The sequence below is a fragment of the Malus domestica genome, chromosome 07 (genome assembly GCF_042453785.1).
Source record: "Malus domestica chromosome 07, GDT2T_hap1".
NCBI classification, from domain to species: domain Eukaryota; kingdom Viridiplantae; phylum Streptophyta; class Magnoliopsida; order Rosales; family Rosaceae; genus Malus; species Malus domestica.
Window position 1 is genome coordinate 31,231,928 of NC_091667.1, and position 12,468 is coordinate 31,244,395.

The following is a 12,468-nucleotide window of genomic DNA, read 5'->3' on the forward strand; positions in this document are numbered from 1 at the left end:
AAATTGGAGAGAGACGATGGCTCCCATTTTTCACTCGGAGACGGCTGGGTGTGGCTGTGGCGAGAGGAGAGGAGGGGGACAGAGGGACTGGAGAGGATGGGGACAGAGGGATAGAGCTTCGGCTTCGGCTTGATGAGAAGGAGAGAGAGCCTGCGGCTTGCAGAATCACGATGATAGAAGAAGAAGCTCAGAAGTCTGATACGCCAAGTTGGAGAAACCCTAAAAACCAGAGAAGAAGAAGAAGCTCAGAAATCGGGTGAGGATGTTGACAAATCAGCAAGCCCAGTTTCAGGTGACTCTGCAAAACCAACAACCTGACCTCCGACGAACGATGTTAGAGGAGATTCGTCAGATTCGAGCCGAACTGAGGCCGTCGTCGACTGAGAGAACATCATCAATCCCGACTTTTGGATCGACTCCCTCTACCTCCTCCTTGTCCGCGACTCCTGCTCCGTCTCTCTTCTTGCGAGTTCACTCGGGTTCTGCTCCCCAGCTATCTCAAGCACAAAAACTTCTCCAGTTTCATTCGTCAGCTCATACATACGTAAGCTATTCGCCTCTTAATATTTTGATTTAGGCAAATTGTTAAGTTCTTGAAAAAAATTGAACGAATTGTTCATTTTTGTCCCAAATTGGTTTGGTTCTGGTTTCGAAACAGAAACAAAAACATAAACTCCTTCATCTACGATTCACTTATTCCATTCCAGGTATTTCTCCATTTCTCTTTTAATTTCTTACTTTTTTATTCAAGCGTTTAATTTTTTTATTAATTATATTACAAATAAGTATTATTGACCTTCATTTGGTACCAATCAATCAATTGAGAGATGAGTCGTTTGAATGTTTGATTACTTGAATCGGAGTCTCCAAGGAGGTGAAAGAGAAGGATATGAATGATTTAGGGTTTGGGTGTTAGTGTGTGAGCAGGCGTATTGATGACTGTAATCAAGGTATCACTTAAGCTCTAATTGTGACTGGTAAATTTTGAATGACTGTTGGTTATTGTTAAAATCCCAAATGTATGCAATCCCACTTTCCAATTTGTTGTGTGAAGACGTGGACCAAAATTGCTTCCTCTCAGCATAATTAGTTTCCACGATTACTCTTAAACCCTAATTATCCCTTCTCTCTCTAAAATCCATTTTTCGATTTCCGAATAGGGTAAATGGATATTGTTTCTGTGTGCAGATATTACTCGGAGAAGTTTGAAGGGCCCTGGGACAAGGGGGATTGCATTTCAGAGTAGCAGAAATACAAGGCCACCCTCTCTTTGCGTATCTAATCTTACCCTTCTCCTAAATTTTTATCAAACTATAGATTTATTTTGCTGATTTTATTTTTTGGGATTTATTACTTTTCCTTTGACTGGAAATTTTAGGGTTTTTAAAGTATAATGTTATCAAATTCTATTTTTCTAATTTTCTTATTTTGGGCTTTGCGGAGAGTGCTAATATACAGAATTTTTGGAATTTTTTATCTTTGCATGATTTTTGGTCTTTGAAATGGGTATGTGCTGCTTTTAACGTTTTGGTTCTCACCTGTTCCGTTCTTTGATTTTTGTTGTCTGCCTCCTTCTAGGTTGCTTCGTGATTTTCATTTTCCATTGTTGGATTATGGAATTTGTAAAAATGGTTGTAGTTTTGTGACCAAATACCAGTAAGAGTGTGCCGAAACACAAATTGGCATGCAGTGAACATACATTGAATTTGAACAAAATTTAATATATAAGTGAAGGCATATGCAGTGAACAGACATGGAATTTGAAACTGATAGGGTACTTAAGCTTCTGCCTTAGTTATTCTTTGTCACTCACTTTTGGAATTTAATTCATTGATTTCAAAGTCACTCATGTACTCTGACTTACTCTATTCACACATTTTTAGTATGCACCATTGAATTTTTTTTTGTCATATATTATTCACTCATCTACTACACTAATGTTGAGATTTGGGTATCATTTGTTTTCTCATATGTCCTATGTTTAAGGGAAATCTAATATATAAATGGATCAAAAAACTCCTGCTGCAGCACATTGAATTTGTTCAAATATTGATTGTTTTCCCTCTATTCACTTCAGTTGTCATCTTCTTCTTCGTTCTTTTTTCAATGGCAAAGCTGGACGATCCATGGAGCACATGTTGTTGAGCCTTTTGCTGCTATTGGTCTGGTCCAATTCGAATGAGTTGATGGAGTACAATCTTTAGGCCCGTTGGAGGAGCTGAAAAACCAGTCTTGACTCCGCCGACCGAGACATATTTCGAGATATGCTCCAGCTCAATAACAAATCAGACATCAGCCCAGTACACTACTCTCACTCTTTCCTACTTTCATTTTCAATTTTTTTTGGAATTTTGCGCTGAATTTCATTTGGTTAATTTGTGAAATTTTGTTTTTTTTTTCTTTTGTTAGGCAGCTTTTGGTGTGCCTGCGAATGTTGATTCGGCGATGCGTTGACAATAACATCAAGAGGGAGAGATTCAAAAGATGTTCCCAGTGTAGCTGTTTCAGAGTTGAAGAGGATGTTGATGCTTTTGCTGCAGAAGTTTCAGCAAGAATGACGGCGAGATGCACACAAGGATCAGGTTAGAGATCTGCGTTGTTTGACATTTCTGTGTGAACACTTTTGAGTCTCAAATATATCTCAAATTTGGGGTATCGGGTATGGGATGCTAAGGCTGAAAGTTCTTTTGGCTCATACATTAAAGCGGCACGTGTGCTTTTGGCTCATTTATGTACAAAAGTTGAATCTTTGGCTCATTTGAACGACACTAAAAAAATTTATGGGTTATAGGAACCGCGGGTTAAGAAAATGGGTCAAATTTAGGTCGAAGCTGTAAGATCATTTACATATTACAGAATGAATGATAAGATCTTTAGGGCTGAAAATTGGAGTAACTTCGTTCCTTTTGTTAAAAAGATGAGCACAAATTGGTGAAGCAGCCAAAAAACCCAACTTAAGTAGAAGTTTAGAAGTTTGTCACTTCCTGATATATTGACTGAAATAACAATAAGAAAATAATGTAGTTTTTTGAAGATCGAAAACAACAATAAGAAAATGGATCCGAAAATATAGAGAACAAAGAACTAAGAATTCACTCCTCCAGAGTCCTTCAAATACTTAACCTTGATTTTATAGAGTGCGACTGCAGCATCTTTCATGTTAATCCTTTCTTTCGGCAATGCTGCAGTGCAAGCTAAAGCTAATCTCATAACGGATGACAAGCAATCACTCCTGCTCACGAAACCACCATCTTCCTCCGTCCCAAGTATATCGGCATCCACAACTTCGTCTATAGCAGCATTTAGAAATAATGAATCTGCAATCCATTGCTTTAAATTCATTTCCCCAACAAACATCTCATCCGTTGGCTTCCTTTTTGTGAATGTCTCCATGAGTACAATACCAAAACTATACACATCCCCACTCGTCGAAACGCTTCCTTCCATCCCGAACTCTGCAAAATTTGTATGTGAATTTAGTTATGTATGATAAAAAGAAAATTATACTCCTAATAAAACCAGCATAAACAAAATTGAAAAAATACATCACCTGGAGCCATGTATCCAACTGTGGCTAGGGTCATTGTTTCCGTCATCGAATCTCCACTGCCGATGAGTCTTGCAATGCCAAAATCAGCAACATGTGCAACCATATCATCATCTAATAGTATATTGCTTGGTTTCACGTCACAATGAACGATAGGTATCGAGTAACCTTGATGAAGATATTCTAGTGCCAATGCAACATCTTTCATTATGTCCAACCTCTGCAGGATAGTCATGGAGCGGTTTGGAGAATACAACCACTGTTCGAGGCTTCCATTAGGCATCAATTGAAGCACCAGGGCTTTGAAATCAAGTTCATCGCAACAACTTATGATTTTAATGAGATTCCGATGACGGATATTGCTTAGCATTTCACATTCCTTCGCAAAACTCTTGAATGCCCCTTCTAGCTGTAAATTGAAAACCTTGAGGGCGATATCTATCCCGTCTGACAGTGTTCCTCTGTATACTGAGCCAAACCCCCCTGTGCCTAGTAAGTTACTGTCGTGAAGTCCATTTGTCGCCCTTACAAGTTCTAGGCGCGAAATTCTTCTCCAAAGAACTTGACGTAGCAAGGCAGTTTCTCTTACAACTTCAACATTCCTTTTCCTGCATAGCACCAGAATCAATGCAGCAGCCGCTAGGAGTATTACTGACATGACCCCTGGCATGATATATTTAGCTTTCCTCCAATTTGGCTCAACTTTTGTTCTATATTTGCATAATGGAAAATGGAGTCGGGAAGTACCGCAGAGTGCACCGTTTGATACAAATGAATCATCAGAGAAGTTTCCGAAAGGCCCGCCGGTTGGAATTTCTCCTTGGAGTTTGTTGAAAGACAAATTCAGATGCTTGAGATACAAGAGTGCTTCCAATGACTTTGGGATCACTCCAGATAGATTGTTTTTGGACAAATCCAAGAATTCTAGGCTTAGCAAGGTTTTAAATGAACTGGGAATAGGGCCTTCTAAATAATTGTTTGCCAAGGACAAATTAATCATTTTCTGAAGACCCCCAATGCTATCGGGAATGTTTCCGGAGAAATGGTTATTTGACAAGTCCATATTCAGCACTTCTTTCAACTTTCCGATGTCTTCCGAGAGTGGTCCAACTAGAGAATTGGATGACAAGTTGAGGTACAATAAATACTTGAGTTCCCACAAGGAAGATGGTATTTTTGAAGTTAACAAATTGGACCCTAACCATAGAGATCTTAGAGCTACTGCCAAAGTACCCAAGCAGGAAGGAATAGAACCAGAGAGCCGATTACCATGCAAATATAAATCGGCTAGGTTGTTTAGTTGACAGAGTTCATACGGGATATGTCCTTGCAGTTCATTATCATGCAAATCCAAAACTTGGAGATTTTGTAGCCTTTGTATTGAAGTTGGAATTGCTCCACTCAACTGATTGTTTCCCAGCTCTAGTGATATCAAGCTGCTCAAGTTGCCAATTTCTACTGGAATGTTGCCCCTAATGTTGGAACGGAATAAACTCACATATAGGAGTGACGTAGAGAGATTCCTGCGAGAAGCTGGAATCGTGGTGTTTAGTGGATTGTCTCCCAAGTATAAGCTTGTCAAGTTTCTAAGATTAAACAAGCAAGAGAGAGTGCTTGGTGCTTGTGGAGTAGAAGCATCAATTGTCAAATTATTCGAGTCCAAGAAAAGACGCTCAAGGTTTTTCAAGGAACAGAGCGTGCTAGGAAGAAACCCGGTAAATGAGTTTTCGCTCATGTCTAGCTCCCTGAGCTTGGAAGCATTGGAGAGGTTAGGGAGTAGTCCACCCACGAGGTTAGTTCCGGCTACATAAAGGATTTCTAGGTTTGGAGCGTTAAGACCGATGTTTGTTGGGAGGCTACCTGAGAGCTGATTGGAAGGAAGCCCTATTACTCTTATCATGGAGAGATTGAAGAGTTTGGATGGGATGACGCCACTGAGATTATTAATACCCAGATCCAAAAACTCTAAATGCGGAAGATCACCAATCTCATCTGGTATTGTACCTGTAACAATTTCAGAACGCTTGTATTAAATTTGTAACTTCAGTTTAACTAAAAACTAAAAACAAATTGATTATGAAATACCCCCAAATTTATTACCTGTTAAATGATTATCACTAAGAATAATCGTGGTTAAGTAGGTCAAATTGGCAAGACTTTTGGGTATGCTTCCACGGAAATTGTTAGAGTGTAATGAGATTATACGAAGCTCTTTGCATTGCCACAGTTTGGAGGGAATCAGACCGTCAAGCTGGTTTCGAGCGAAACTGAATTTTCGAATACTCGAAAGATGCTCACATATATTGTCCGGAAGACTGCCACTCATGTTGTTTTCGTATAGATTCAAAAAAGTCAAAGAAGATATGTTGAAGATAGGCACAAGAGCAGAGGCTTTTAGGGCATTGGAATACAAAGATAACTCCTCCAGCTGAACTAAATTGCCCATCTCGTTCGGAAGTTCTATAAAACAATCCGTATATATTGTTAAAATCATGTAAACATATATAGGAGTAGCTTCTTACTGGGAATCCCGTTCTACCGTAGCAAAAGTGGGATAACATTATAAGGACCATGTACTCACTATACAGGTTCTCTCTTTGCTCTAGAATACAAGGGTTTTACACAGTAAATATATGATTCCTATGATAGTCCTCTCATTCCATTTTTGCTAAAGTGGCACGAGATTCCTGCTAAGAAGGGGCTCGTATCTAAACTACCTAGTACCTATTAATAGAACTCTGCTCTCAACCAAAACTACATAAAATTGCAATTTTAACCCTCACACCAAAACTGCACAAAAATAAGATATATGGGCAATTTAGTAATTACACGAACATAAATTTTGCTGTTATTTACGACAACCTCATAGCCAGGTCACATAGCATGCCATATTTTAAAATTAAAAATAAAATAAAATCGTAAATAAAAAACATGCATACTTTAGAAGAAACTGCTCATCATTGTCCCAATTTTTATAAATGATTTCTTTTTTTTTTTAGAATTTTAAAAACTAATCACACTTCATATTAAAAAACAAAACAAAATGAAATGAAACTATTCACACACAGTATGTGCAGGCATCTACTAGTATACATGTAGCAAAACCTAAGTCATACAGTATACCTTCGAACTTGTTGTCGTCAAGGTATATGCCCTTCACCATTGTTAAGTTGCCTATTTCTCTGGGTATGCTACCTGTTAAATATGTGCATGCATTCCAACAAAAAAGAAGGAAAAAAAAAAACAAACGAGATGATTGTTGTACATCTTATATATAGATGTTAAAATGAAACAAATATATCAAAATGTAATGATGAAGCAAGCAATCATTAATTTATATTCCTAGGTGGTTGGTAGTACTGGTGGTATGTACGTACCCGATAGTTGGTTCCAGCCTAGATCAATTGTTTCGAGTGCAGATAAGTTGAAGATAGCAGTCGGTATGAAACCCGAGAAGCCATTACCGTACAATCTGATGGTTTGAAGTTTAGCAAAGGACCCAAACCACGAAGGAATGGTTCCCATAAAGTTGTTGTTTCCAAAGTTAATCTCCTTCAACCGGCGCAAACGAGACAGTTCTTGCGGTAGGGGACCATGAAAGCTATTATTCTCAAGGCCCAACTCAACGAGAAATGAGAGGTTGCCTAGATGCGGTGGAATAACTCCGGCAAGACCCATGTGCGAGAGATTTAAGGCCGTGACTCTGTGGTGGCCAGCACCGCAGCTAACGCCAACCCAGTTGCAAATGTTGGAATTGGAGGCAGAGGACCAGTTGGCGGTCAAGATGTTTTGAGGGTCACGAGTGATGTGAGCTTTGAGAGAAAGAAGCGCAGACTGATCTGTGCTGATATTGGTATGAGATATTGTTAATACACCTGCAGTTAAGCAATTAGCCATAATCATCATATAGATATAACACAAGCAGTGTATCATCGACAACATTTTTTTATAGTAGGAAACGACTTCTCTCCTTAATCGTAGTAGTTTTCGTCTTTCGGTTTAAATTCGATCGAAAACTAAAACTCATTACATTCACATAAATAGGGAAACAAGTTGGTGTTACCAAGACTTGTGAACGACCTAGACTTGCCCGGCTTCTACGTCAAGGTGAGGAGACTTAGACTTAGACTTAGACTTAGACTTAGACTAGTCGAACCATTGGTGATGGCAATTTAGAAATCATTGGTTTCTAATAATATCATAGCTTATTAGATTATAGCGGCCGCAATGAATGAGGGTTACTTCACCTCACTGAATTAGGATTTAGTCAAAAACCCCCAGTTCACTGGCGGAGAATAGGTAGGTTGACCATTTTGCCCTCCAAACAAGTGAGAACACTGAGTTTAACACCTTAATTAATAATAATTAGCAAACCTTTTCCATGCCATTGTTCTTCTTTAACATTCAAAATCTAGAGCATTTAGTTTCGTAATTAACTAAATATTGATGTAACATCCGACCTGAATTGACCATATGACCCTAAACAAAAACTTGTTCCATACAAACACAACATATGATGCAAGAGACCTCAGAAACATACTAGGCGCTGCCTGTGCCCGGTAAACGCTTGGCGGAGCTCTTGGTATCCGCTCCTGTTGTGCTCCAGCGAGAAACAAAGCTGCCGGATCACCTCTCTTTTCTCCTCAGCCCCATCCGAGATCACAACACTCTGCCTTTTCACCTCTTTCTGCAACTCCTCCACTCTTGTTTTCAGCTCATCTACTAGCCTACGCGCACTTTCGGATCCAACAATCAGACCCTCGTGTTCTGTTTGTAACCGACTAAGATGTCCCGCCATTTCCTGAATCTGATTGTCGCGGGAACTCACATTCGCCATGAGCGTTTGAGCCCTAGCATTGAGCTCGTTTTTCTCCGCCATCAGCATGTCATATTTCAGTTTAAACATGTCCAAGTCTTCATTTACAGCTTCCACATGTCCATTTTTATCAGCAACTTCTACCTTCAGGCGGCTTATATCATCTTGCAATGCCATCTCGTAGAGCATTGTTGTTCTTTAACAGCAATCTTCAGCTGCCATCCTTAACTGTCGAAATCAGTGCTCGGAGGTGGAACCAAGTAATTGCTGACCAGGGAATTAGGAGAATCTGACTCGGATCCCAATGATGAAGAGGAAGACGATTCAGCGCCATTCTTTAAAGTAAGAGCTGGACTAGAACCATCTGAGCTTAGTGATATATCAAAACCAACAACTTGATCGTCGGATTTCCGCAAACCATGTTTAGCATCGGGAGTCAGCAGAGGAGAGCATTGGTTGAAACCATATTCAGAACCTCCAAACCCCTTATGTGCTTCTTTGGTCAAGTGTTCATAGCACCCGGCTAGTGACCGATACATCCGGTGAAATTCCTGAACTAATTCCAACATCTTCTGCAAAAACATCTCGTCTTTGTTGGGCAAAGAATCACCATCTTCTTTGATCAGCTTCAGCATTTGCTTAATGCTCTGGTCCATCTCTGTAAGATTCAGCATTTTAAACATTTTATTAGGTCAAATCATCACAGAAGGAATACAGTAACGAACAAATTGTAATCAGCAAGAACAAACAAGATGAGCTCGCAAATAACCTCTTACCTTCCAGATATTCTACCAGCCACATTGAACTATCTGGAGTGATACTATTGTCCAACCCGGCTGAATCTGACTTCTTCAGTTCTGTTCTCTCCATATCAACCATCTGCTGACATCAAATGATATAAAGTAAACCACATAAGACATCAAAATAAAAAGAGAAAAGTAGTGGATTTCTGTAATCCCATATCACTCGGGCCTTTTTGGTGGTTAGGATTTGATTGAACAAGATGAAGCATGGATACCAATAAAATCTCGAAAAACTAGGATACACTGCATCATGGATACAACAATAAAAATACATAATTTAAAACATATTTCAACGTAAAAACATCCAAATTCAAGTTCATTCAAGTGTGAGAGTTATATTCCTCATTTTAATTAGAGACAAACTCTTTGTATTCATCTACTTTCAACTAAAGCTTTGTTTCCTATTGAATTTCTCCTCTTTGTATCCTAAAAGACAAATATTTGTTTCCGGCGAGTATGGTATCCACTGAAGTATCGAATACGAGATACGCGTGCTCCATCAATGAATGATAACGTGTAATTCAAGGTACATGTGAAGATAAAAATGAATGATTTTTCATTTTGAGTAGATTATAAGAGATTAGACATGAAGAAAATATATTATTCGTAATCTACCATTTTGTGGGGATTTGAAGGGATAAGTTTTCTTCACGAGCAATACCCCTATTTCTCAGCTATCCAATCCAATCTTAGACACTAAACGAGGGCTGAAAGAAGACGAATTTCCATGGCTCCAATAACAAAACTATCAATTGTGATGCCCATAGAAAAACAGAAGTAATTAAAGGGAAATTTACAAAATCAAATCAAATCAAATACACCACTGAATCAGATCCCAAATAAAACCTTTCTTACCCTATAAATTTCCAGTAGTTCTTATCAATAGAGAAATCCTCAGTTTAAGCATACCAAACCAGATGCTTGAATAAATTAAAACAAAAAGCGATTCTTAAAAATGCATAATCTGTATGCAATCGATTATATCAACATAGAAGAGTGAGCTCCTTGTCACTGACCTTTTGCTGCGACACAGGTGAAGAGACGAGAGAGAGAGAGAGAGAGAGCTCCAGATCCAAGCCCTTACCAAATCAGAAGATAAGTGAAGCGATTAATCGGTGCTTTTGCCTTTTAAGCTAAAAGCGGCTTTTTTCCAAAATCAAAATGGATTCATTCGGTTGGGGACAACGAGGAAACTGCTGAGAGAGGGGGGGGGAAGGACTCCAAATCCCGCGTTTTCTGTCCCAGATTTTTATGCTCCGAAAATGCCCTCCCACACACTATTTCATTTCCATGTCGTGATTTCTTGTAATGGGTATTTTCGTAACTTAACGAACTACTCCGATAATTAAGCCCTTAGAGGTGGGGCCGTAACGCATGGTGGGCAAGCGGCTTGCCGTCCCTGCCAGAGGTACAACCAAAGATTTTTGGCGGGAAAACATTCCAATTTAAGAAAATAATTTAATAAAAACAATCTGGTTTTATTTTAATGCTAAAAAGACATTTAAAAAATGATTTTCTATGAACTGTCTGCCACCTTATTGACACGAAAATTCATGTTTACTTGTTGAAAGACAAAAATTTCATAAAGAATCTTATTATAAGAAACTCCCCTTAGCATTTCTCTTTATTTTATTTCTATTTACGTTGACACTACGACACGAAGCTCGGAAGTATAAAAAAATATACTAATATATCACCAAGCGACTTTAATTTTATCAACAAAATAATTAGAGTTGAATTTGACAATTTGTAGCACATCGAAATTGTTTAAATATTTTTGGTATTTTATCTAATTTAAAAGTCCAAATCTATATATTTATCTTTTTTATTTTTCCATTATTTTCATAATAATCATTGATCAAGGTGGGAATCCACACAAACTAAGCAAAATTATTTCTTTTGGAACTTTATCATAGTCTTATTCAAAACATATGACCCCGTATTTTATCTAATTTCATAATTTTTGTCTTTTTCTTGTTAGACTTGTCTATCTCTACATTTTGTTTTGATTGACTTTTAAATAGATAATTTGTTATCTTTCAAATTTTATCTTTTACCAACCTTTTTTAAATTTGCACTCAATGTTTATATTTGAAGCTCAATTCTTAATATGCATACGTGGTCGTAGTCACATTTGTTAAGATAGATGTAATTTCTTTTACGCACCGGAGTTTGAATTTCGCTACCCTCATTTTAGAATATTTTAAACTGCATTTATAATTCTATATGTGGCATTTAAATAAACTAATTTTTAACTCATAAAAAAAATGTTAAGATTTGGGCTTTAGTTCTTGACCCAAAAAACATAAAAAAAGAAGTGGGCTCAAGTCATGCTTTCCTTTCTTCAAGGGCCTCACAGGCCTACCTCCTTGTCATTCTTTACTTTCTTTTTTTTTTTTTTTTTTTTTTTTTTTTTTTTTTTTTATAGCATTTCAAATTTCCCACAACGCAAATGAGAGAGGTGGAAATGCATCACTGGTCAGGTACCCATGGGGCAGACAACCAAACGTGGACTTAGTGACTTACCACTTCAGTATCTTATTTAGAAAGAAACTTTTGTGGTACAAATATTATACAGAGTTTTAACGAAAAGTCCGCGATATTATTCACTTTAATGAAAAATCACATTTTTAAACTAAAAAGTCAATTCTGGTACTATTCATAAAACCCTTTATTTTGTCCTTATCGTTAAAACTCAAAGTTTTCCAACCATTTTCATTAGTTTTCCTAATATTATATACATGAAAGGGCCACCACAACTCCAAGCAACAAAACTCTTTGTTTTGCAAGAGTTGGGAGAAACATCTATCGTACACAACTTTACTTTTACTTTGCAAAGAGACTGTTTCTATGACTCGAACTCGTGTTCAATCACAAACGAGCAATCTTTTCTATTGCGTCAAGTCTCGTCCTAAAAATTATATGTTATTTAACACATGCGTATTTATATTCTCATCCATCCACGGCCACCAGTACCGCATTTGGACGTACTGGGGACTATGAAATGCAGCACTGTTTTCTTTTTAATGGAGAACTTTGCGTGCGCAAAAGAAGTACAGGCTTTTTGCATGTGCATGCAGGATGCAGCTGCTTCAAACAAACCTTTTCCTAAAAATTACCCTATATATTCTTGGTTAATTAAATTACAAATTCAGTTGTTAGGCTGCAGGTCTCTGCAATTTTTCGTATAATTTATAAACATTTACACAGGTCGTCTCTTGTCCGAATGTTGATGTCAAGTTTTTCGAATGCTGACTATCTAGTCAAGTTGATCAGCAGTGTAGTTGTAACATCCCCTGTGG

General features: G+C 37.9%; 3 protein-coding genes across 12 annotated transcripts; 1 reads left to right on the forward strand and 2 right to left on the reverse strand.

The window, feature by feature from the left end:
- On the forward strand, positions 1-10,653 carry LOC103420748 (uncharacterized). 10 transcript variants are annotated; one of them, XR_011583114.1, is made up of 7 exons: positions 64-544; positions 659-707; positions 826-950; positions 1,189-1,274; positions 2,078-2,300; positions 2,410-2,582; positions 6,967-7,551. XR_011583114.1 is itself a non-coding variant. In XM_070825331.1 (6 exons), the coding sequence occupies exons 1-4, from the start codon at positions 263-265 to the stop codon at positions 2,180-2,182; spliced, it is 522 nt and encodes a 173-aa protein (XP_070681432.1). In that variant the 5' UTR covers positions 1-262; the 3' UTR covers positions 2,183-2,300; positions 2,410-2,582; positions 6,967-7,551. The 10 variants fall into 10 exon arrangements, 4 of the variants coding, with proteins under 4 accessions (XP_070681432.1, XP_070681431.1, XP_028961821.1 ...); XR_011583113.1 differs by having other exon boundaries at positions 316-544; positions 6,894-7,551; XM_070825331.1 differs by lacking the exon at positions 826-950 and having other exon boundaries at positions 1-544.
- LOC103425889 (probable LRR receptor-like serine/threonine-protein kinase At3g47570) lies at positions 2,955-7,225 on the reverse strand. Its single transcript, XM_029105978.2, has 5 exons — positions 6,925-7,225; positions 6,671-6,742; positions 5,648-6,007; positions 3,551-5,551; positions 2,955-3,455 (listed from the first exon to the last, which is right to left on the reverse strand). The coding sequence occupies exons 1-5, from the start codon at positions 7,223-7,225 to the stop codon at positions 3,085-3,087; spliced, it is 3,105 nt and encodes a 1,034-aa protein (XP_028961811.2). The 3' UTR covers positions 2,955-3,084.
- LOC139197822 (protein NETWORKED 4A-like) lies at positions 8,076-8,540 on the reverse strand. Its single transcript, XM_070825804.1, has one exon. The coding sequence runs from the start codon at positions 8,538-8,540 to the stop codon at positions 8,076-8,078; it is 465 nt and encodes a 154-aa protein (XP_070681905.1).
- Positions 10,654-12,468: the final 1,815 nt, after the last annotated feature.